This window comes from Schistocerca nitens, chromosome 1, assembly GCF_023898315.1.
Source record: "Schistocerca nitens isolate TAMUIC-IGC-003100 chromosome 1, iqSchNite1.1, whole genome shotgun sequence".
NCBI lineage: Eukaryota > Metazoa > Arthropoda > Insecta > Orthoptera > Acrididae > Schistocerca > Schistocerca nitens.
In genome coordinates this window covers 1,314,480,618-1,314,507,440 of record NC_064614.1, presented here as the reverse complement: position 1 = coordinate 1,314,507,440, position 26,823 = coordinate 1,314,480,618, and the positions used below count along the sequence as shown (strand labels likewise).

General features: G+C 44.5%; 3 protein-coding genes across 8 annotated transcripts in view; 1 reads left to right on the top strand and 2 right to left on the bottom strand.

Annotated features, from left to right (window-relative positions):
* Window positions 1-7,012: 7,012 nt before the first annotated feature.
* On the bottom strand, window positions 7,013-10,495 carry LOC126234376 (zinc finger protein ZIC 5-like). Its single transcript, XM_049943066.1, has 2 exons — window positions 10,491-10,495; window positions 7,013-7,747 (listed from the first exon to the last, which is right to left on the bottom strand). Exons 1-2 carry the CDS (start codon window positions 10,493-10,495, stop codon window positions 7,216-7,218), a joined length of 537 nt encoding a protein of 178 aa, XP_049799023.1. The 3' UTR covers window positions 7,013-7,215.
* The window catches only part of LOC126202933 (NAD(+) hydrolase sarm1), a 1,078,224-nt gene continuing 1,059,125 nt past the window's right edge, over window positions 7,725-26,823 (bottom strand). For all 6 annotated transcript variants that reach the window (XM_049937030.1, XM_049937080.1, XM_049937053.1 and 3 more), the window contains 2 exons: window positions 18,143-18,442; window positions 7,725-7,792 (listed from right to left, as the gene is read on the bottom strand). In XM_049937030.1, the coding sequence (XP_049792987.1) occupies window positions 18,178-18,442 (265 nt within the window). In that variant the 3' untranslated portion in view covers window positions 7,725-7,792; window positions 18,143-18,177. The remainder of the gene's footprint in view (window positions 7,793-18,142; window positions 18,443-26,823) is intronic.
* LOC126202972 (uncharacterized) overlaps window positions 13,652-26,823 on the top strand; it is a 55,859-nt gene continuing 42,687 nt past the window's right edge. The window contains exon 1 of the mRNA XM_049937116.1: window positions 13,652-13,870. Coding sequence (XP_049793073.1) covers window positions 13,675-13,870 — 196 coding nt within the window. The 5' untranslated portion in view covers window positions 13,652-13,674. The remainder of the gene's footprint in view (window positions 13,871-26,823) is intronic.

Sequence of the window (26,823 nt, the reverse complement as noted above, 5' to 3'; positions counted from 1 at the left end):
AACTTCCTTCTGCTTCGGTCTCCATAGTGAATTTGATGTTCGGATTTATGGAGTTCAGGTGTATAAGGAAGTCTAGGAGCTTGTCCCTTCCATGGGTCCATATCACGAACGTGTCATCAACATAACATTATGTCCCCATGGAAGGGACAATACTGGGACAGCGTCGTTAGAGGGGCTATCGAAATTCGTACCAGGAACAGAGATTGCGGCTATAACCTCAGCAAGGCATGGGAACCAGCACTGTGTCTAATTAAAAAGAGGCTCAGCGAAGAAAACGAACGAGCGACCAGGGCGGACGAGGCAGCTACACCGACGCCACCACAGACGCCGACGCCAGACTCTCAGTGACCGTCGACGCGCGGCCGCGGGGCGTGGACCGCTTGGAGAACGCCTCGCGGGGGAAGGGGATTTAGGACGGCCGCCCGCCCTCAGGAGCTCAGTTCGTCAGCGCACCTGACGATGGCGACATGTCTGATCGCCGAAATATTGTGCCCGTTGGACACTATGGACCGGCAGTACACCCGTGGACCGTTCGAGCAAGAAATACGCCGGGAGAAGTTGAAGAATCACATGTACAAATAATATGTCTGTAAATTTGTAAATTACGTACATATTGTATTGTATTTGTATTTCTAAAGTGATTTGTGATTGCCAAATGGTAGTTTAATGTATTTCCCATGCTAGATATGCCTTATTGTAACACTGAAAAAGAATAATAAAAGTCTTTCCATTGTGAGAACTGAAAAGAATTAAAAACATTTTTGCCATTGCAACAGATGTACATCAATTGAGATTGCAAAAGCTGAAATGTTTCCACTGCAACAACTGAAAAGGATGACAAATGTAAAAAGTTTCATGGGAAACATGTTGAACGGCATACTATATATTTTGTTGTATTAGATTTACTAGTATTATTATATTAGATTTACTATTATTATTATTATTATTATTATTATTATTATTATTATCATTAGCATAAAAAAGTAACTCTGTAAAAAAATCGATACAAAGAAGTGTGAATGTCTGTAACATTCTAATCAGGTTCAAAGAATGTATTGCACAAAAAACTGCCACCTAAATATATGTTCTTGATAAAACAAGAGAATTTGTTAGTCTATGCCCTTGTTATTATTTACAAACCATGCCTTCAGTTCTCAAACTGAATCACATTAGCAGCCATAATGCATATAAAAGTAAAAAATAAAAAGTCCAGGCCATTGTATATCACACACACACACACACACACACACACACACACATATATATATATATATATATATATATATATATATATATATATATATATATATATATGAGATACACAAGTCATAAATATGGTTGTAAAGTAGACAAAATAAATTGTAGGGAGGGGGGAAATCGATGACAACCATTTTTTAGTAATAAATAAGACTAATTGAGTATACCAGTAGGATAACAGCTGAACTCCTGTTTTTCGAATTCTCCACAGTATATTCATCACCCAGATGTAAGTGACATATACTAAGTGGGGGCAACCATGTGTATTGTGCCGTTTATGGGTCATAAATCATTATAACTCCGTAATAAATTACCTGCTGGCACTTTACAGCGCTGGACCAGTGATGTACAGAACGTGAGAGAAGAGCCCTGCTGATGGTTTTCATGTTTGGATAAGAGGTGGGGATAACTACTTGGGACTGATGGTGATGGTAAGTGACTGCAAAATTGGGGAAAACAGATATTTTTGGTCATAAATAACTAGTAATTATAATGAAATAAATTAATAATAAAATGAAATAAATAAATAATAATTATAATTAGAATGAAGTAAATGAATAAATAATGGTAGTAAAAATGACAGTGAAGTTTACAATAATATCGGCTGGACTCTTTTTTTTTCCACCAACAGAACATACCTTTTTGAATTTGCCGCCATTTATTTTGAATTTCGCATTTTTTAAGTTAGCATATACAAGGGGGAGAGAGAGGCGGTAAGGTGTTCTGGCGCCACCGCACTGGCTCTGTTTCTCTACTACAAACTAGTGGCTGTGATGCTTGTCGACGACTATGTTCCCTCCTCGTTTTAAGGCTGAAAAAAAGGTTTCTTTCTGTTAAACTGTATTTGCTTAAAATCTGTTTATTGCCAACTCCTAAATTCAGTTCAAAGGCATCTTATTCTTTTATGTATAAGGTACACTCCTAATGACAACATCCTCCTGAGTAGTACGTCCCCTCCTCCATCGCCCAGAGATCCAAGTGGGGGACCATTTTATCACCGGATTGTTTTACACACGATGAAATCATCATCATTAAGCCATACCGTACAGTTGCAAGCACTCTGGAATTATGACAGCTGCAGTTTCCTCTCGCTTTCATCTGTACGCAACACGAACATAGCAAGACCAAACTGGCTAAATGTTACAAGGTCAGATCACCCAATCATTCTGACTGTTATTCCTGAAACTATAGAAAAGGCTGCTGCCGTCACCATAGATAGCCATCTGTCTGTCGTTGAAGCCTGCAAGCCACCCTATGTATCATTAGGTGGCGTAGGGGGAGAGGGGGCTATCCGGCTGTGGCTTCCTTGGCCAATTGAACTAGTCTTCCAATCTACAAAAGCCTGCAAAATCAAATTAATATGTTTATTTCATCCTCATATTTCTGCTACTTCGTGGGCTATGTCGCTAAGATGTGTAATAATGTGTCTTTTTCAGTTTCTGCTGTCTTACACACTGATTTTTTTAATCAGAAGTAGTTAATTTTTTTCGTCTTTCTGAGTTAAAATGCATTTGATGGGCTTCATGATAGCCACTGCTTCCGCTGTGCAAGAAGATGACGGAAGTTTATACTGTTCGAGGTTAACCATTTTCGGGCACAAAAGATGTTCCCAGGGTTTACCTCTGGCGTAACTCTTGAAGCGTCAGTGCCCCGCTCCGTTTTCACGGAGATACGTGGTGACGACCAGGTTGACGTTTCTGCCAGCGTTTACACCGCCACAGAGGTGACAGGGCATAGGAAATCTCGCCGCAGTTATCATACTTTTTGTTAGAGTTTTCATCGTCTGAAAATTTTCTAGTACATATTTTCTGTCGAGCCATTGACGCTAGAACGACATAAGACAACATACAACGCATCATTATGGAACAAGGTTTGTTAGGTCGAACTGCACATGTACCTCCTGTCCTCAGTCATCCAGATTTTTCTATTTAGGATCATTTGGAATGAACAGTACTCCTGCCGATAAGTTTGAAGAGTTGGAGCAGTGAATTGTACAGTACTGTCAAGTGTTACGACATGATGGGAGTTTGTATGAAATAGTTCGTTAGTCACTGCAGAGATGAGTGCAGAAAGAATTCGTTAGCAAGTGGAGAGATGAGTGTAGTACTTCTTTTTTCATGAAACTGCATGACGACACGTGGAACTCCCCTTTTAGCAGGTCTAAGTGTGCAGTAAATTATGGCCTACAACGCGCTGGAGTAGTACTGTATTTCTTATTAAGATAGATCGTGGGTGGAATTACATCCCAGCTACATGGCGGCTCGATCGAGAAGTTTACACTTCAAACACATTTACACTAACTAGGACATAGCCGAAAATAAGTTCAGTCGAAATTCTGATGTATCACAGACCTATGTCTATTTTCAGTAGGATTTTGGAAACTATACTGTGTTCCGTCATTGTGAATCACCTATAAGGAAACGGTCTAACTGACACATCGACAGTAAGTATTCAGAAAATAACGATCGTGTGAAACACGGCGTTACGAGCGCTGTCGACAGGGGATCTGAAAGTGATTCCAAATTTCGAGGTGACTTCGTTCCTTGTAAGCAACTTCTAATGAAACTGCATGCGTTTCGATAATCGTCACATTTGTGCGACTAGATTCGTGGTTTCCGATCAGAAAGGTCACAGTTCGTAGTAAATGACGGAAAGTCATCGAGTAAAACAGAAACAATATCTGGCGTTCCCTAACCAAGTGTTATAGGTAGCGCCTCTGCTCTTCCAAATCCACATAAACGAGTTAAGAGATAATCTGAGCAGCCCTCTTATATTATTTGCAGATGATGCGGTCACTAGATGATTAAACGCAATTGCATAATGATTTAGACCAAATATCTGTATGGTGCGGAATGTGGCAATTGACTCTAAGTAATGAAAAGGAATAGTGAAAGGAATCCACTAAATTTCGGTTACACAATAAATCACACAAAAATTGAAGCCTATAAATTGAGCTAAATGCTTAGAGGCTGCAATTACGAATAACTTAAATTAGAATGATCACATACCTAATGATGTCGGGAAAGAAAATCAAAGGCTGCGATTCATTGGCAGAACAGCTAGCAAGTGCAACAGGTATACTGAAGAGACTACTTACAATACGCTTGTCTGCAATCTTCAGGAGTGTTGTCGTGTGATGTGAGATTTGCATTACGTAGGACTAACGGAGGATATCAAAAGATTTCAAAAAAGGGCAGTTCGTTTTGTATTACCGCAAAATATTGGAGAGAGCAACACGAGAATTGGGGTGGCAATCATTAAAACGAAGGTGTTTCTCGATGTCGTAGACTTTTCTCATGAAATCTCAATCACCAACTTTCTCCTCAGAGTTTGAAAATATTTGTAGGCATCCACCTACATAAGGAAAAATAATCATTATAATAAAATAAAGAAAATCACAGCTCGCACGTTCGTTTTTCTCAGGCGCTTTTCGCGAGTGGAATGGTAGACAAACAGCATGAAGGTGGTTCGATGAACCCTCTGCCAGGCACTTAATTGTGACTTGCATAGTAGTTGTGGATGTAGACAACATTTGATGCTGAAGTCCGTGGCGTCTCGCAAACACACGTTCGTAGGTGTTTCGCTTGCGAACCATCTGTGTTTCCCCTTTACCAGGTTTTGCTGTAAAGTATGGTACACCCTCCATATTACCCGAGGGAGACAGCTGGTGACAGGAAACATAGGTCACAATGAAAGATTGAGTAAGATAGGCTAATGGGTAAGACGAATCCTTTCGAAGAGTGGGAAATCACAGTCATTTTCTGATCGGTTTTCGCTGATTTCGATTCATCTCATTGCATCTACATTGATTCCTTACCTACTACACCGAGTCTGAATAATTCGTGAAAGGAAGTATAGGATTGCACTGTAAATTTCATTAAATTGAAGGCCATTGCTGATGAATTTCATTAAACTGAAGGCGACCGCGGGCTGCGCAGGCCGCTGCGTGTGCGGCACAGCGCGGCTTTAGCTGCTCGAGTCCGCACAGTGAACGCCGGTTCTGAGTACCGGCGCTCAGCGACCTCCAGCTAGGGTGAAGCCGTGCTGCAGGCGCCGCCTCCACATCCGCCGGACCGCTCGCTTTCGTTGCCAGGTCAGTGTCTCGGACTCCCAGCGGGAACACAGAAAGAAAGTAACTTGGTTTCATTGATATGACGCAGGTGTAGTATTTTCTTTTCACAGAAAGAACGCAGGTGTAGTATTTTTTTCGTTTCGTTTTCTACTACCGTTGCAGAAACACTTAAATTTGAAGTAGAATCTATAAAAATTAACTCCAACATCACGTGCGAAAACCCTCCGAGTTATGAATGCGCTCAAAATTACGCGCAAGAATACGTTTCCTACTTATTGGTACCTTGCATGACAAAAGACCTACCACACTGATACGTCGTACGTAGTCTCAACAAGCATGAAATGTCTACCTTGCATGAGGCAGACACCACCTCATCCCAGTTATCAGCTTGGCGCGACCGAAAGGACGAATGTTATGAAGAAATTCAGCCTATATAACAGTTTACCTAGTTGCTCTTTAGCATCTCTGTATTACATTTTACACGTTTCTGGAGGTCTTCTTAGAGGGATAAAATGTCATACGTTTTGTTTTCAATTTTTTTTGCATTTCCTGAACCAGTCATCTATTTTTCTTAATTGATTTCACTATTCCCTGACTTTGTGGTGTTTTATCCTTCATGTGTGGACTAAGGTTTCCCCTGTAAGTCGGCCTCAGTCTTGATTTTGGTGGCCCGAATGTTGTCCCATGTGTCTAGACAGCAGTTTTCTCTCGATCCGATTACGGATGAAATTAATTTTCTTTGTAGTCTTTCCGAAACATTGTTTCAGTCGCCTCTGGGACCACTTCAGTTGGTATAGTCATAAGGAAAATCGTTGTTTCAGAGAATTGTGGAAATCGAAGAGATTTTATTCTGTGGAAGAAATGGTTCAACTTATGCGTTTTTTTTTTTTTTTTTTTTTTTGTTCAGACTCCACTGTGCCTTGATTGTTTTGTGACAGCTGTGTACAAGTGGCACAAGTATTGTATATGTCAACTATACGTGGAATGAGGACATAAAACAGTCAGAAGTGAGGCATTAGTCTGCAATCGCCTATTCAACTGAGGATGAGTATACGGAATTCGTTTAAAACATAGGCAGGGAACTGCACGAAAAGTTCCATTCCTCAGTGCTGCTACAGTGTTCGGGATCCCTATCAGGTCACACTAAATGACTGGTGAAGAAGTTAACAGCCACTTTTAAATCAGTCTGAGACTGTAACGAAAATGCTCCGTGAACTTACATTGGAAATATTGACGGAAATAAAGGTGATGTTTTCACGAAACAATCTCGACGAACTTTAAGAGATTGAGTATTTGCGGAACTATTCTGTTGCACTCTACTTTCATCTCATTTAAGAAACGGTAAGGACAAAACAAGGGAGATTACTGTTCGCGGAGACACACAAAAACAACCATTCTTTTCGTACTCTCGCACTGTGTAATCGTATGCGGATCACAGACGCAGATGTAGAGGTATTTTGTCAGAATGTCGACCCACTGTGAGTAGACTCGGTCGCACGGGTCAGTAGAACTGAAAGAGAAAATAAGCTGCGATGTGCACAGCACTCCTGCACAGTACACCAGTGAACAGGCCAACCACAGCCGTGTCCACACTTGCACACCGTACGTCACTCCGAATCGAGCGTAAGCAGTGCGCGGTTTGGAGAATGACTGAATACGGTAGTAAATGAAGTAACACACAGAAACGACTCCAAGTATTTTATTGAAGCTGCCCTCGCAGCGATTACTTTAAATTACCTTTGGTAAAATACAATTAACAGCAATAGAAATAAAAATAGCTCATTTGGTTACACTGACGTTTGAGTGTCACTCTGTCACAAACAGTGTCCATATGTACAGTGAGTCCGTGGCACGGTATGTGCAGGGTGGGGGTGGGCCGGGCCCGCCTACTTGCGGATCAGCGACCGCACCTTGTTCACACAGCGGCCCACCAGGTTGCGCCTGCGCTTGAGGCCGGCCGCGCCGTCCGGTGGCAGCGACGAGCTGGACGCGCGCCTCCCTGCCGCGCCGCCGCTCTCCTCCGACAGGGACGACGCCGACCCGGAGCGGCTGCAGTCCGACGCGGCTGCGTCCGCGGCCGGGCCCTGCGCGCGCAGCTCGTGGCTGCTCAGGTACTGCTCGCACTCGCGCACCAGCCACTCCCCGTCGTCGCCGCCGTCACCGCTGTCGCCGTCGGTCGCGTCCGCCAGCGCGTCCGGGCTGCACGGCTGCGGGGGCGGCGGCGGCGGCTCTGCAGCCGCGGCGGGCTCGGGGGCGGCCGGGGTGAGCGCCGCCGTGCCGCGGGAGCCGGACGCCGCCCCCGGCCTGGGCCGGCGGTGCTGCGGCGACAGCGGCGGCGACAGCGTCTGCGGCGGCGAAGGCGAAGGCGTGGCCGAGCCGCGGCGCGCCGGGCTGGCGGGCGGCCGCTGGCGGGGGCGGTGGGCGGGCCGCCGCGGCGGGCTGCCCGGCTGCGGCTGCTGCAGTCTGCAGGGGAAGAGAAGAGCGGGAAAAGTGAAGAGCTGAGTGCCGCAGTCCGTGGCCTGAAGAGTAACGAGCTGCATAATGAACAATACACGACTAAATACACTCCTGGAAATGGAAAAAAGAACACATTGACACCGGTGTGTCAGACCCACCATACTTGCTCCGGACACTGCGAGAGGGCTGTACAAGCAATGATCACACGCACGGCACAGCGGACACACCAGGAACCGCGGTGTTGGCCGTCGAATGGCGCTAGCTGCGCAGCATTTGTGTACCGCCGCCGTCAGTGTCAGCCAGTTTGCCGTGGCATACGGAGCTCCACCGCAGTCTTTAACACTGGTAGCATGCCGCGACAGCGTGGACGTGAACCGTATGTGCAGTTGACGGACTTTGAGCGAGGGCGTATAGTGGGCATGCGGGAGGCCGGGTGGACGTACCGCCGAATTGCTCATCACGTGGGGCGTGAGGTCTCCACAGTACATCGATGTTGTCGCCAGTGGTCGGCGGAAGGTGCACGTGCTCGTCGACCTGGGACCGGACCGCAGCGACGCACGGATGCACGCCAAGACCGTAGGATCCTACGCAGTGCCGTAGGGGACCGCACCGCCACTTCCCAGCAAATTAGGGACACTGTTGCTCCTGGGGTATCGGCGAGGACCATTCGCAACCGTCTCCATGAAGCTGGGCTACGGTCCCGCACACCGTTAGGCCGTCTTCCGCTCACGCCCCAACATCGTGCAGCCCGCCTCCAGTGGTGTCGCGACAGGCGTGAATGGAGGGACGAATGGAGACGTGTCGTCTTCAGCGATGAGAGTCGCTTCTGCCTCGGTGCCAGTGATGGTCGTATGCGTGTTTGGCGCCGTGCAGGTGAGCGCCACAATCAGGACTGCATACGACCGAGGCACACAGGGCCAACACCCGGCATCATGGTGTGGGGAGCGATCTCCTACACTGGCCGTACACCACTGGTGATCGTCGAGGGGACACTGAATAGTGCACGGTACATCCAAACCGTCATCGAACCCATCGTTCTACCATTCCTAGACTGGCAAGGGAACTTGCTGTTCCAACAGGAGAATGCACGTCCGCATGTATCCCGTGCCACCCAACGTGCTCTAGAAGGTGTAAGTCAACTACCCTGGCCAGCTAGGTCTCCGGATCTGTCCCCCATTGAGCATGTTTGGGACTGGATGAAGCGTCGTCTCACGCGGTCTGCACGTCCAGCACGAACGCTGGTCCAACTGAGGCGCCAGGTGGAAATGGCATGGCAAGCCGTTCCACAGGACTACATCCAGCATCTCTACGATCGTCTCCATGGGAGAATAGCAGCCTGCATTGCTGCGAAAGGTGGATATACACTGTACTAGTGCCGACATTGTGCATGCTCTGTTGCCTGTGTCTATGTGCCTGTGGTTCTGTCAGTGTGATCATGTGATGTATCTGACCCCAGGAATGTGTCAATAAAGTTTCCCCTTCCTGGGACAATGAATTCACGGTGTTCTTATTTCAATTTCCAGGAGTGTATGTAAGTGACTCGGAAATATACGAGGAGTGTCCACCTCTGGCAGCGACAACGTCTCTCACCCAGCTGGGCATCGACTGGAACCGAGCATATATGACAGATACGGCTACGTCAACCCGCGCTGCTTTGACTCTGTGCCGGTCAGTGGAAGTGTGCCACTCTCTCTGCGACTGTACAGGAGAGATATGCTATTATCTTCTCGGAAGAAATCATCACGGAGACCGGCAATATAAGGCGTAGCCACTGGCTTAAACGTGGCAAAATTGCGATGTCTATTGCCCACATTATCGGCTACGTGCACAACATGCTATTCTCTTACACACTATACTATCGTACGAGGTGCTGTGCCAGTACGACGATGATGTATCCAATTTGAAACCTTCCACACGGGAATACATTCATCTCGATGCTGCAAATAGAACCGACTGGCATCTAGGAGGACGACACTGTGCCGCTTCAGGTGTCGAGCATCGTTATTGGGCGCATCTCCGACGGTGTCCCACTATCTTTCGCCACGTCGATGCAACTCGTGACACTGGTAGCTGTGTTGACAGTCTCTGGTGCTTACAGACATTTTCATACGGTCCGTGTATCATTATGACCACAATGTCACTGTCATTCACAGACAGTTTCACACAGATACGTGTGCTACAACAGTATGTCTGCTTCTTGATAGGGTACCTGGCACTAAATTGGCAAGAAGATTGAAGCATCTTCACTACACACCAAATCGTGCAATATACATTATGAAACAAATGGCCGACCACATAGCTTACGAAAAGCAGAAACAGATGCCATTCATCGAGATAACTCTGGGCAGGGACAAAAACTACCACGGTCGACAGAAAACACGAGATTATGGAAAATGGCAAATGACAATCCTATCAAACTACACCTAACTACAACTCTCTATCAAACTACACCTAACTACAACTCTCAGATTTGAAGTATATTGATACCCAAAACAAAAACATAAGAATGAACTGTAAAAAAACAACACAGGGCCACTGGAATGACTGTGTTAAAATAAAATTACAGATGGAGTGAATCGAGACCCGCCAGTGGTTCAGTCGATCTTAAAATGGCTAGATGATTCTATAACAGATGACTGGAGATACTTGTCACAATATCTTTTGAACGAAATCCTCTCCAACGACGAGCTAACGCACGACTGACGGCATCGCACAGTCTTATGAGGCCAAATGAATTATACTGACGCAAATGGTGGGTTTACTGTCTCTTTTCCTCAAGAATAGGTGACTTTAATGATCTGTAGACAAAACAATAATAAGTCAATCAGAAATGTTAGAAAACGTCATCACACATATCTCACTGACATGTTAAATGAAACCTATAAGGGAGAATTACTACACTCTGGAGAACAATTAACATAGTAATTACTAAAACATTAGAAGATAGCAACCCATTTTGTGTCCGCAACATATTTCCTGCAGTGCAGGTGAGGCTCCTGTATGATAGATGTGTAAGTCTGTCTGCTCTGCCTGCCTGCAGCTCAATGGGGATCTTTATGGTGAATAGCAATCTATCTTTTTCCTTCCTAATACCGGGAGTTTTCACTGTTTGAAAGTAGCTCAAAGAATAACAAAAGGATGTCCACATGGCTCAATGTATGGACTTATTTTCTGGGACATGGTAACTGAGTGTTTGCTGAACAGCCCTGGAGGCTGGATGAGGATGAAAGGGTGAATAGGGTAGTTGTATATGCAGATGACTAATTAATCATTGTGGCAGCTAACTCACATGGACACCTCGAAAACGAACACTTCATAGCTGGTGCAACAAAGATAAACTTAAAATCACAGTATAGAAAAGCAAATCAAGTAGAAAGAAGGAATTCCAGTCATAAAAACTGGACACTATTAACATATAGAGAACACGTCACACTGATGAACACACTATAATAACAACATAAAAAATGACTAAAATAATGGATAAATTAACAAGACTAAACAAGACACGGCGCAGACTGTCATTAAGAACATTATGAACTGCTCACACTGTCATCTTCAAATCTACTACATGCTTTGCAGATAGCGCATGGGCACATCGCCTATGCTTGGTGTCCAACAAAACAATTACATGATGAGGAGACATGAATATGTTACTAAGGATGTCCAGTACCTTCAACACCACATTGGTAGAAAATTTATATTCCCACTGATACAACAATGCATCACAGAGCTGCATAACACTCATACTGCATAATAATCATACAGAACGCCAACAGCAATGAAAATATTCTTAATCACCAAAAGAGAAACAGAAGAAGACCAGTATTTAAACTAATACACATTTTATCATAACAGTAACACATAAACAAATTACACACACACACACACACACACACACACACACACACACACAGAGCGTCCAACAAGCTTCTCTTCCCCCACCCCAGCACCCACTCCACTCTTCCCATCTACAGCTCCCACAGTCCTTCATTCAGTTCTAAAGCATGTAATCATTTTGCAGTATGCTACAGTATGTCATGTACAACGAAATGTTTATTGGAAGAAATCTGTACTATATGTATTTACCACATATACAAAAACAAATGGATGCATAATACGGCATGGTATGAACATAAATAAAAAATTCCATATAGCTGTAAGTCTCATGTCAAAATATTTATTATTAAACATTTTTATATTATCGACCACTGTCTAGCATGAATAGGTGAAACATGTATGGTACACACAATAAATTCAGTTGAAAATGATGGAATTTTTCGTGTCTCTTTAATAAAACATAGCTGAAGTCAGCAACTACGGAAAATGGCAGCAAATATTAACAATATGAGTATTAAACCCTTGGTGGATAAATATAAGGTAAAGAGAGTGGGAGGCATCCAACAAAGGCCATCATGTTTTCTCCTTATTTTCTGATATGATGGAATGACTGCAGGAAAGAATGCAGACCCAAGCCAGGGCACAGTTCATTGCTTGACCAGTCACAGCCTGCATCCCGCAGATTTAAACTGTATGTATCTCAGTCAGAGCACGAATATGTGGGTAGTACGGGTTTCCTGAAGATGTATCATAACGATGCAACATACTTACACATGTACAACACATAAATGAAGACCATGATGTCAGAGAAAGGTACATGACCCAGATGATGATGTACTCTTAATAGTATTGTTGACAAAGTGCAAGAACATTGCATGGTACGTGCATACAACAAAATCCATATGTATGAACTTATGGACAGAACAACAGCACAATACATGGGAAGACTCCCGGGTTCGATTACCGGCGGGGTCAGGTATTTTCTCTGCCTCGTGTTGTGTGATGTCCTTAGGTTAGTTAGGTTTAAGTAGGTCTAAGTTCTAGGCGACTGATGACCATAGATGTTAAGTTCCATAGTGCTCAGAGCCATTCGAACCACCCATGGGAAGACTTTGAGTTAAGGAACTGACATATACGCACGTAGAAGTTAACACACAAAATGACCCAGACTTAGCAATCACCTCAGATTCAGACCTGTACATTATGTAAGGTGCCAAAACTAAATTCACAAATTATACGCAATTACACAACAACAGAAAATCAGAAGTAAATCAACCAAAACAATGATACAAGATAACAAAAACATATTTCACTCAACATATATTTGAATTAGAAATAAAAAATATGCTATTTCAGGAATGAGACTCTATCCTGTGGCTTCTCGCACCTTTGGCACAGGTGATAGTTTAGTAGTATCCAGAATGCAATTTTCATTCTGCAATGGAGTGTGCGCTGATATGAAACTTAGTGGCAAATTAAAACTGTGTGTCGGACCGAGACTAAAACTCGGGACCTTTGCCTTTCGCGGTCAAGTGCCCTGAGCTACCCAAGCACGACTCTGTGGTATCGATAGCAACGATGCCACGGCGTATAAAAGTTCTTAGGTTGGCACTACCACGACACACCGACGACAGCGCCCTCTATCCGGAGCTGCTCAGCTCTACGAGCCCCACTCCAGACGACGCCCATTTGATCAACAGCAGACGGCTGGGACACTTCACTTCAGCTTTGCTCTACATACGACGGGTCTCTGCATCGCACCATGTATTAACTTGTTTTTTGCACCAGTAAACCACTTTTACTTACGTGCAGCACCGACGTGTTTTTCCTGCTCTTGCTCCTATCCTCGCCCCACCTTCCAGGCGGGATACAAAAGTTGGCCACGAGGCTGCTTTTTTCCCCTCCTACCATTTCCTTTTTTGCTCGCTACTGCTTTAGCTTTTTTTTATACCCCGTGTGCTTTTGTATGTAAGTGCTCCCACCTTTCGCTATAAGACTTTCATTTGGGCAAACCGTGGCTGTCCGATCTTGTACGTTTTCAGGCTCAGCAAATGGCACAGCTGCTTGCTGCCATAAATGGACTGGTCACGCTACAAACTGTAGCTACTTTGGCGCCTCCCACGCCACCGCCTGTACCGACGCCGTCGCCGACTGCGCCGCCATTTCGTGCCTTCAATCCTGACGTTGAACGCTGGCCAGAATACATCGCCCAGCTCGAGGCACACTTCGCAGCTTACTACATACCAGGTACAGAGCGGCTTGCCTTTTTCATTGCCAACGCGGGTGTCGTGTTGTACCGTGTGGTCGTGAAATTGTTTCCCACCATCCGCCCAGAAACTAAAACGTACGAAGTGATTGATGCTTTGAACTGCCACTTCCGTGACAGTGTAAATGTGGTAGCTGCACGCTACAAATTCTTTCGCCTCCGGCGTGGCCCTACTCAGTCGAATAAATCTTTGTTAGCGGACCTTCAGGGACTGACTTCTGATTGTGACTTTAGTTGCTCGTGTGACCGCTCATATGCGGATATAGTGATTAGAGACGCTATTGCGCAAAATGTGGCGGATCCCCGCATCCTCGAGCAAATCCTCAGGTTTAAAAACCCGTCATTACAGGAAGTAGTGGACTTGCTAGACAGACTGAATACATTAGACATGGCTACTTTCGCGTTCGACGTGACCCCGGGCGTGTGTACTGTTAGCGCGACACAACACAGACCACGGATTAGGACCTCCCCTTCCAATCCAGCCGGGTCCCCCATTCCTCCGTTCCACTGACCCAGTCTGCCGCATTCGTCGACCGAGAGAAATAAACACTCACCTGTCGCATGATGCCTGTTGGGATATCGTTCCCTGGACAGTCTTTCAGCAGCGAGAGCTTTTCAACACACTTCCCCATACACAAGGTGCGTGTCAGTGAATTCTGCGAAACTGTACTAGTACTGTTCCATCGCATTGTACTGTATCTCTCTGAGTAGCAGTCAGTAACGAATCGGCCTGTCATTGATTCATAGCATGTTCTGTCATGAGACAATGCAAATGTTATACAACAGAACCACATTATGGACAAGTAAAGTATACAAAACCTGCATCATGACGACCTAGTAGTCACGCTCATCCTCCTTGTTTCCTAGCAGGGAAAAAATGTACATGTAAATAAACAGTACAGTACATGTAAATTTGTGTGCATGTTAGTAGTACAGTAATACTAGACAAAGCGGTTGACAAGTTTACTTCCATATCTCCTCAAGCTACCTTCTACGACCCTACGCTCCCTACCTCAAATTGTGGCGCATTATCTGTTACAGTTTTGCACTCTCTTACGAAAACGCCCTATGTATGTAAATGATTTTCCGTCTTACATACAACAAGCAGAATTAGTTCGTTTTCCAGATGACATTACATACAGACACAGGAGAAATTCTTAAAAGTGTCACTGACTGGTTCTCGCCCTCAATTTTAAAAAGGCACAACATATTCAGTTCTTCACATCAAGGGATATGCCGGCCGAAGTGGCCGAGCGGTTATAGGCGCTTCAGTCTGGAACCGCGCGACCGCTACGGTCGTAGGTTCGAATCCTGCCTCGGGCATGAATGTGTGTGTCGTCCTTAGGTTAGTTAGGTTTAAGTAGTTCTAAGTTCTAGGGGACTGATGACCTCAGATGTTGAGTCCCATAGTGCTCAGAGCCATTTGAACCATCAAGGGATACTGCACCAATGACAAGTCTAACACCTGGTGGGGAAACAATAAATAGGGTGGAACTTTAAAATTCTTAGGTGTCTGTAGCGATGAGATTTTGAACTGGATAAAGTACATTTTGGAACTTCTGGAACAACTTAGTTCACCTATATCTGCAAACCTTGGGGAGAGATAAATACGTAAGCTGACATATTTTTCATATTTTTATTCGATAATGTCATGTGAAATAATGTTCTGGGGTAGCTCATCTTAAAGAAATAAAATCTTTATGCTCAAAAGCATGTTGTAAAAATATGTGGAGCTCATCCATGATTATCGTGTAGACATTTGTTTAAGGACTTGAGCATTCCGACTACTGCTTCACAGCATATTTATTCCCTCAATAATCCAATACAGTTCAAAAGGAATAGTGCTGTACAGTACTAAACTTCCAGCAGGCCTTTTATCGATAATATCTGCAAGTGACTGACAAGAGACTGGCACATAACTTTGGGACACACATGGTTTTTATAGATTTTCAGAAGGAATATGACAGTGAAGCACTTTCTAGGATGTGGGAAGCAATGAAAAACCAGAACTTGCATAAATGTCATGTACAAGCTATAAATCTACAAATCTGTATTCAGATAATACTTGCTATGTTGAAGTTGAGAAGTTACTGTCAGAGAAAGTTAATGTTAATAAAGGACTGAGGCAAGGATGCTGTTTAGTGCATAACCTATTTAAAATATTTTCGAAAGAAGCACAGAGAAATTGGAAACGGAAGTGAAAACTTCGTAATTAGATTAGGTGTTGACATTCTGTTCGCCCTAAACTTCACCGACGATCAGTTCATCTTCACCAAGAAAGAAGGGGACGTGTCTTATATGTTAAGAAACCTTCAAAAAGAATGTGAGCAGAGGGGCATGAAAATTAAGTTTTGAAAGACTGGGTACTTGGTTGTCGAAGGTACACGAATGGATCTTGTTATGGATTGTGGGTCAATAGTAAAGTGTAGCCGTTCGTATACATATTTAGGGACACAGTTGTGGATAATGGTGGAAGCAATGAGGAAATCAAGCACAGAATAGGAAAGGGAAAGGTGGGAATGAAGAAATTGCTTGGTTAAAACGAGGTGAAAAGTTTGAAAAGGAGGATATACGAAGCTGTAGTTGAGAGCATGGCTCTGTATGATGACGAATTGTGGGAATCTCCAAGGTCAGTGAGAAGAAATTAAACGCAAGGGAAATGAAATTATGAACTAACAGGAAGAGACAAAGTGAGAAATGAAATACAGCGAGAACAAGTAGGAGATATTGTAGACACAACTGAAAATAGCGGCCCGCATCCCGTGGTCGTGCGGTAGCGTTCTCGCTTCCCACGCCCGGGTTCCCGGGTTCGATTCCCGGCGGGGTCAGGGATTTTCTCTGCCTGCCATCAGGCTGGGTGTTGTGTGCTGTCCTTAGGTTAGTTAGGTTTAAGTAGTTCTAAGTTCTAGGGGACTTATGACCACAGCAGTTGAGTCCCATAGTGCTCAGAGCCATTTGAACCATTTGAAAATAGCGAAAATAAACAGCTAACATGTGACGGACATGTTCCATCCAAAACATGGCGCTGGAGAACTCCACGACACGGAATAAGAGCAAGACCCCGGCAACACTGTAACGATGGAGTGAGGCGTGCGATGCAAGACAGGACCGTGAAAGAAAAGGACTGGCAGGATAGAAGCGCACGGAAACTCGGATGCGGTAACATGTCGCGCGGTGCACAAAACTCGCAGGAAGAAGAAAAAGAAGGATAGGAAAGATGACATTCGTTACTCCACAATAAGGTTGTTAGCACAAATAGTGTGCAGAATGGAGGAACTAAAATTTTTGATTACTTTGTCATAAAATGTGTGACATACAGATAAGTAGCGTTTGGCAACAAACTGATATTCTCCTCGACACCTCGTCGTATTGCTATTATCGCAATGGGTAAAAGATGGTGGGTAGGAATTACTAACTCACACCTGTATATTACAGCAAGAAAAAAGTTATAAATGTTCATCATTTATTTACGATGTGGATGTAAAATGACATGTCCGACACGATTAAAATTTATTGTGCGAAAGATCCACGGAATGTGAAACTAACTAACTGACTGACAAACTAACCACCAGTGCACAAGTTGTATGTGAAAAAAGCAATAGTGAGAGTAAAAGAAAGAAAAACGATATTGGAAAGACACGTTCTCGTTAATAAGGGTGCACCGTAGAGTTCCAGCTTTCACCACCGGCGTCCGACTCGTACGCAAAAGGAGCCACGGAGACAATAAAGGATACACGAATAAAGGTGCGAAACGGACACACTGCGATGCAATGCCAGGGTTGTCAGCAGACGTGTACTGAGAAGAGTAGACAGCGTACTTAGCACAGATAAAAAGTGGTGAGATTGGTAGAAAAGGGAGTAACGATTCGTTTACTGTAAAACGTGGTACGACTTAGTGTTGGAAGATTCTTCTGTCTAGGAAACAAAATTAAACTGTGTAGCAGGAGTGGGGAAGACTCGAGAAAAAAATAAATAAATAAATAAAAAATTGTCACAGGTAGAGAAAGCCTTCTCGACAGTAGAGCTCCATCGGTATTAGCGCTACGAAACTGAGGAATATGTCCAGGACAGTGTAAGTTGTAACGAAGTGAAATCGAGAGAAAAAGAAACACGAGTACATAGGTAAAGCACTGAGAAAAGAGCATTATGGGAGGAAGGGGCCGGTCAGTAAGACATCTGCTACGACATCGAGGTACGTCCGAAGGAGCAGTGGCGGGTGTAAACATTAGTGGGGTCAGGGAGCGGAACAGTACCTTTGTAAGTTGGCCGAGGCGCGGGGACCATCTAGTCAGTCGCGCGGGGCGCCGTTGTCCTTGTCGCTGGTGCTGCCCTTGCCGCTATCGTTGGAGTGCATGCGCTGGTAGGGCGGCTGGCGGCCGGCGCCCAGGGGCAGCGGCGTCGCGGCGCCGCTGCTGCCGCCCGGCGTCGCGTCGCCCTTGCCGGCCAGCCCGATGCGAGACACCGAGCCCGGGCCCTCGGCGCGCACGCTCATCTCGCCGCGCAGGAAGCGCTCCAGCTTGTCCACGCACGCGTCCTGGTAGTCGTGGATCCACCTGCACACACGCACACCTCTCTCAAAATATGCTCTGTGTCGTACGTATCTTCATCTTGGAATAATTATCAGAGCCTACATCCGTTTCGACCTGCTCGCTGCACTTGGGCCTACAATTACTGTAACCCCACACTTCACTCCATTACCAAATTAACGTTCACACGATGCCTCGGGATGCGACCTATCGACGCATTTTCCTCAGTCGGTACCTCTTTATTAGTTACACGATCTACCCACATAATCTTCAGCATGTTTCTGTGTTACTATATTTCAGAGACTTCTATTCTCTTGTGCTGGAAATACTATAATAAAAAAAATCAGGGTTTAAGGGACTTTTGGTAGAAGGAAGACTGGGTTTAATGGCGCGTTGAATTGACGTCATTAGAGACGGGGCACAAGCTCAGATGGTGCCAAGAACGTGGAATGCAACTGGCTGCATCCTTTCAAAGGAACCGTCCCGGGATTTGCCTGAAGCAATTTAGGTAAACCACAGAAAACCTAAACCTGGACGGCCAGACGCAGGTTTGATCCGCCGTCCTCCCGAATACGAGTCCACTGGGCTAAACGCTGCACCACCTCGCTCGATGGGACTTTTGGTGCACGGCTGCAAACTGTGCCAACTGTACGACAGTTTAGGGAAAATTTGTAATACCTTAAAACTCAAACTAGCAGCACATTCGAGGTGGTTTTAAAATCAGTTGCGCAACTTATTGAGCTCGTCACTTTGCTGAAACTTCGAGGCTGCGAGATCGTAGTTGAAAAAATTAATTGCGCCAATTTTTCGACCACTTCCTGACTGCAATTTGTTTTGAAGAAACGAAGAGTACTGCGTCCTCGTAAGTAGTTCTTCAGAGAAAACAATTGTTATTAGCTGCACCAAATTATAGCAGTTATTTTAGTGTAATCTACAAGTTATTACTATGTTAAAATAGCATAAAATGTTCTGAATCAAAGCACTTTAAGTTTCATGGTACGAATAGGACTAAGAAATATTGTGTTCACTAACATTAACATTCAGCACGTATACGTACCCCCAAAACTCACTGGGCCCACACCGTTTCGGTGAAAAGACTCGTTAAAGTGATCTGACAAACATTAACTAACTGATAAATATTATTGCCTCTTATTTCCTTTCTTTTTCTTTCATTACAAAAAAACAGGTATTTTATATTAGAAAAGGTTTACTTTGTTTTGGAAACCCTCTGGTTAAGTTAAGGGCAGATTCTATCTTGTACATCCACAAAGTTGAATTTGCCAATTTTACGTACATTTTTCTCGTGAACTGTTCATTATAATGTTATAAAATTGTAATGGCCTGCAGACGTAGGGTTTCTCTTCCTTGCCCTATTTTTGCAGATAAGTTGTTGTTGTTGTGGCCCTCAGTCCTGAGACAGGTTTTAAGCAGCTCTCCATGCTACTCTATCCTGTGCAAGCTTCTTCAAATTCCGGTACCTACTACATCCTTCTGAATCTGCTTAGTGTATTGATCTCTTGGTCTCCCTCTGCGATTTTAACCCTCCATGCTGCTCTCCATTACTAAATTGATGATCCCTTGATGGCTCAGAGCAAGTCCTACCAACAGATCCCTTCTTCTAGTCAAGTTGTGCCACAAGCTCCTCTTCTCCCCAATTATATTCAATACCTCCCCATTAGTTATGTGATCTATCCATCTAATCTTCAGCATTCTTCTGTAGCACCACATTTCGAAAGCTTCTATTCTCTTCTTGTCCAAACTATTTATCGTCCATGTTTCACTTCCATACATGGCTACACTCCATACAAATACTTTCAGAAACGACTTCCTGACACTTAAATCTATACTCGATGTTAACAAATTTCTCTTCTTCAGAAACGATTTCCTTGCCATTGCCAGTCTACATTTTATATCCTCTCTACTTCGACCATCATCAGTTATTTTACTCCCTAAATAGCAAAACTCCTTTACTACTTTAAGTGTCTCATTTCCTAATCTAATCCCCTCAGCATCACCCGATTTAATTTGACTACATTCCATTATCCTCGTTTTGCTTTTGTTGATGTTCATCTTATATCCTCCTTTCAAGACACTGTCCATTCCGTTCAACTGCTCTTCCAAGTCCTTTGCTGTCTCTGACAGTATTACAATGTCATCGGCGAACCTCAAAGTTTTTACTTCTTCTCCATGAATTTTAATACCTACTCCGATTTTTTCTTTTGTTTCCTTTACTGCTTGCTCAATATACAGATTGAATAACATCGGGGAGAGGCTACAACCCTGTCTCACTCCTTTCCCAACCACTGCTTCCCTTTCATGCCCCTCGACTCTTATAACTGCCATCTGGTTTCTGTACAAATTGTAAATAGCCTTTCGCTCCTAGTATTTTACCCCTGCCACCTTCAGAATTTGAAAGAGAGTATTCCAGTCAACATTGTCAAAAGCTTTCTCTAAGTCTACAAATGCTAGAAACGTAGGTTTGCCTTTCCTTAATCTAGCTTCTAAAATAAGTCGTAGGGTCAGTATTGCCTCACGTGTTCCAACATTTCTACGGAATCTAAACTGATCTTCCCCGAGGTCGGCTTCTACCAGTTTTTCCATTCGTCTGTAAAGAATTCACGTTAGTATTTTGCAGCCGTGACTTGTTAAACTGATAGTTCGGTAATTTTCACATCTGTCAATACCTGCTTTCTTTGGGATTGGAATTATTATATTCTTGAAGTCTGAGGGTATTTCGCCTGTTTCATACATCTTGCTCACCAGATGGTAGAGTTTTGTCAGGACTGGCTCTCCCAAGGCCGTCAGTAGTTCTAATGGAATGTTGTCTACTCCCAGGGCCTTGTTTTGACTCATGTCTTTCAGTGCTCTGTCAAACTCCTCACGCAGTATCATATCCCCCATTTCATCTTCATCTACATCCTCTTCCCGCTCTATAATATTGTCCTCAAGAACATCGCCCCTGTATAGACCCTCTACATATTCCTTCCACCTTTCTGCTTTCCCTTCTTTGTTTGGATCTGGGTTTCCATCTGAGCTCTTGATATTCATTCAAGTGGTTCTCTTTTCTCCAAAGGTCTCTTTAATTTTCCTGTAGGCAGTATCTATCTTACCCCTCGTGAGATAAGCGTCTACATCATTACATTTGTCCTCTAGCCATCCCTGCTTAGCCGTTTGGTACTTCCTGTCGATCTCATTTTTGAGACGTTTGTATTCATGTTTGCCTGCTTCATTTACGGCATTTTTGTATTTTCTCCTTTCATCAGTTAAATTTAGTATCTCTTCTGCTACCCAAAGATTTCTACTAGCCCTCGTCTTTTTACCTACTTGATTCTCCGCTGCCTTCACTATTTCATCCCTCAAAGCTACCCATTCTTCTTCCACTGGATTTCTTTCACCCATTCCTGCCAATTGTTCCCTTATGCTCTCCCTGAAACTCTGTACAACCTCTGGTTTATTCAGTTTATCCAGGTCCCATCTCCTTAAATTCCCACCTTTTTGCAGTTTCTTCAGTTTTAATCTACAGTTCATAACCAACAGATTGTGGTCAGTCCACATCTGCCCCTGGAAATGTCTTACAATTTAAAACCTGGTTCCTAAATCTCTGTCTTATCATTATATAATCTATCTGCCACCGAACTTCACCGATTTCCACTATATCTAACTTTAACCTATCCATTTCCCTTTTTAAACTTTCTAACCTACCTGCCCGATTAAGTGATCTGACATTCCACGCTCCGATCCGTAGAATGCCAGTTTTCTTTCTCCTGATAACGACGTCCTCCTGAGTAGTCCCCGCCCGGAGATCCGAATGGGGGACTATTTTACCTCCGAAATATTTTAACCAACAGGATGCCATCATCATTTAATCATACAGTAAAGCTGCATGCCCTCTGGAAAAATTACGGCTGTAGTTTCCCCTTGCTTTCAGCCGTTCGCAGTACCACAACAGCAAGGTCGTTTTGGTTAGTGTTACGAGGCCAGATCAGTCAGTCATCCAGACTGTTGCCCCTGCAACTACTGAAAAGGCTGCTGCCCCTCTTCAGGAACCACACGTTTGTCTGGCCTCTCAACAGATACCCCTCCGTTGTGGTTGCACCTACGGTACGGCTATCTGTATCGTTGAGGCACGCAAGCCTCCCCACCAACGGCAAGGTCCATGGTTCATGGTGGGAGGCGGGGGGGGGGGGGGGTGGAGGGTGTAGATAAGTAGCTTGTATAATTTATTTTTTACAGCTTCTTTTTTTGTAAGTTATAAAAAGATTTCCAAATATTTCAGTTTAGTGAGTTAATAATTTCTAAAATGTAAAACTCAGAATGTTTTTAAAACGTATTAACGAATATCAGCCCAGTTTCTGTAAGATTTTTTAAAGTTTTACTGTTCTATGACGGTAAGTTCCTGAGAAAAAGTGTACCTAAACATTAAAAAAAATAAAACCTCAGAAAACAGGTTTTTAAGTTGAAGAAAGTTTGTTACCTTAGAATATCCCTGCACCATATCATGGCTCATCTGCATTTCTTTCACCTTTCCTCGCCCTCCTAGCAGTGCTTGAGTGCATTCTTGGCTTCCTAGCTATCATAGTCACTTCATATTCTTCTTTATTTACACGGGTAGCATCCAACTCGGAACATGCCTTCACCATATTTCCCCCTAGTTGTATGCCGACTCCTGGAGCAGCTTAACTTTCTCTACACTGTCATCATTAAATAAAACGCATCATAAACACACAAATTCAATATATCCTTATCTACAAATACTGTTTTAGGAATTCTAGACCACATGACACTGTTAAATAATTCATTTTCGTTCTTTTTCCACGCAGACATTTATGGAACAGGGTTTGAGCAGTCAAACTTCTAAAAACTGGCGTAATTACATTGCACATTTCAACAGACAATGAATGCCTTTCATTATACTGTTCACTAACTGCTAGAGCACAGTTGTATTTACACCATGCGGTTGGTACTTTTCGCACCAAGTACGAGAAGGCTCCTTGTCAGCTGATGGTTTTCATCTTCTGCTAACTGCCATACCGTAACTGTTCTGCAAACTTATGCCTTTCGTCTCTTTCCTCAAGTTGTGAAGGCCCATTTCCCATTCTTTTCTGGACATGACTAATACACTCCAGCTTTCCCACACTGACATCTCCATGTGGCTTTGCTTCTACCACGCTCTTGAAGCACTTACTGTCTCCATCCTTTATTATACACTCCTGGAAATTGAAATAAGAACACCGTGAATTCATTGTCCCAGGAAGGGGAAACTTTATTGACACATTCCTGGGGTCAGATACATCACATGATCACACTGACAGAACCACAGGCACATAGACACAGGCAACAGAGCATGCACAATGTCGGCACTAGTACAGTGCATATCCACCTTTCGCAGCAATGCAGGCTGCTATTCTCCCATGGAGACGATCGTAGAGATGCTGGATGTAGTCCTGTGGAACGGCTTGCCATGCCATTTCCACCTGGCGCCTCAGTTGGACCAGCGTTCGTGCTGGACGTGCAGACCGCGTGAGACGACGCTTCATCCAGTCCCAAACATGCTCAATGGGGGACAGATCCGGAGATCTTGCTGGCCAGGGTAGTTGACTTACACCTTCTAGAGCACGTTGGGTGGCACGGGATACATGCGGACGTGCATTGTCCTGTTGGAACAGCAAGTTCCCTTGCCGGTTTAGGAATGGTAGAACGATGGGTTCGATGACGGTTTGGATGTACCGTGCACTATTCAGTGTCCCCTCGACGATCACCAGTGGTGTACGGCCAGTGTAGGAGATCGCTCCCCACACCATGATGCCGGGTGTTGGCCCTGTGTGCCTCGGTCGTATGCAGTCCTGATAGTGGCGCTCACCTGCACGGCGCCAAACACGCATACGACCATCATTGGCACCAAGGCAGAAGCGACTCTCATCGCTGAAGACGACACGTCTCCATTCGTCCCTCCATTCACGCCTGTCGCGACACCACTGGAGGCGGGCTGCACGATGTTGGGGCGTGAGCGGAAGACGGCCTAACGGTGTGCGGGACCGTAGCCCAGCTTCATGGAGACGGTTGCGAATGGTCCTCGCCGATACCCCAGGAGCAACAGTGTCCCTAATTTGCTGGGAAGTGGCGGTGCGGTCCCCTACGGCACTGCGTAGGATCCTACGGTCTTGGCGTGCATCCGTGCGTCGCCGCGGTCCGGTCCCAGGTCGACGGGCACGTGCACCTTCCGCCGACCACTGGCGACAACATCGATGTACTGTGGAGACCTCACGCCCCACGTGTTGAGCAATTCGGCGGTACGTCCACCCGGCCTCCCGCATGCCCACTATACGCCCTCGCTCAAAGTCCGTCAACTGCACATACGGTTGACGTCCACGCTGTCGCGGCATGCTACCAGTGTTAAAGACTGCGATGGAGCTCCGTATGCCACGGCAAACTGGCTGACACTGACGGCGGCGGTGCACAAATGCTGCGCAGCTAGCGCCATTCGACGGCCAACACCGCGGTTCCTGGTGTGTCCGCTGTGCCGTGCGTGTGATCATTGCTTGTACAGCCCTCTCGCAGTGTCCGGAGCAAGTATGGTGGGTCTGACACACCGGTGTCAATGTGTTCTTTTTTCCATTTCCGGGAGTGTACATACCTTATCCCAGACACATCACCTGACCTGGAAAAATATGTTTACTGCAGTTAGTGGACTATTCAGACGTTTTGTCCTCTACACTTTCTTATCCCATCAATAGCCACAGGAATATCTGTAGAGTTATCATTTAATTTCAATTCCCTCATTGACAGCAGTTTTCATAGAGGAAATAGCACAATGCTTAGCAGCTTCATATAATGTATCTGTATACTTCTGGAATACTGTCGAGCCATTTGGAAGATTCATTACTGCACATGATGTCGTACCAGCTAAGTTACCTTCTCGCAAACTGAATATTAGTTTTGTACCCACTGTCAGTCTTCCTATTGATACAAAATTAATACTGATCTTTACAGTTCTTGCATTTCAGAAATACTTTACTAGAAAAACCATATCTTGCAGTGTTTCTTCATAACAGAAGTGACCGATTCCACACGTCTTCTTTGACGCATGACGTCATCAATATGTTGGAAATGGCTATTCTAAGCGCCTCCAATATGGCGCCTATGATGTCACTACATACACTCGGCAACAAACACGAAAACACATATAAATAAGACAATAGCAACTCCCTCCAAAAATATAATCAAACTAACAGGACTACCGCTAGAAACTGGGAGTTTCAGGATGTGAACGAGCTGAATATAATAGAGAAAAAACCACACCGTGATTCCAAAACACATAAAATAACAAAAAAAACCAAAATTATAACATTCCGCTACAACAACAGGAATCTGACACTCCCCTTGACCTAGATAGGTCAACTAGAGCTGACGAAACCAAACCATCAATACCTACAATTAAAACTACGAAAGTTGGAATCGGTCATTTCCCTTGAGCTATGTAGATCACCTACAACTATTGATACCAAGAAACCAACACTTACAACTACGAAAAATAAAAGCAAAACCTCAACTCCTCAAAAATCGAAAAACCAAACATCCCCACATAAAATAAAACACATTGAATACACCATAAAAACACAAAACATCACAACTAGAGAAGAATAGACCCAACTCCCCCCCTCTCCCCCCCCCTCCACATACACACACAGACTCCACCGCATCACCCGTCGCTGGTCAGAGACGTCGGAACTCTGGTCAACCAAACGTTCTCCCGACAAATACTACACTTCATAATCTCAGTGATCATTCGAAATAGCTCGATGAATGTAACAACGGACATGTCCTCCTCCATCGCCGACCGCGACATAGCACTGTTATATTTCATCATCACATCCACACCCAACAACAGAGACCACACAATAAATTAAACGTCTTACCGCACCACAAACAGCAAACCAACAACATCTAACGAAAACGCCAAACACGCAAACAAAAAAAATGATAACTCACTGAAAATACTTCCAAACTTCACGTTTTGAACTACAAACACTGCCAACGACTTCACACATGCAACACCAAGGCTCAAATGATCTCAATACAACACATTACACTCAGCACATACACAGACACCATTAGAGTGCACCATCAAACACAACAATCACAAGCAACACATAAACGCCTCGCCATATAGACGCCACACAATACAACACCCTTCCGTCATAAGTAGACGGCAGGAATCGGACGCTTCCATTGATCCTCCAAGAGACTGTGACTGTGATTCTTTCATCTTGTTGCACCCCAAAGATGTGAGAGCCATCCACACGTTTATGTGGATGTGTGTAGACTACGAGGAGGGGGACAGGCATACAATCCACACAACAGATACTGTGGAATTCAGTGAAGGTAAATAACCTAGTTGCGGCAGCTTC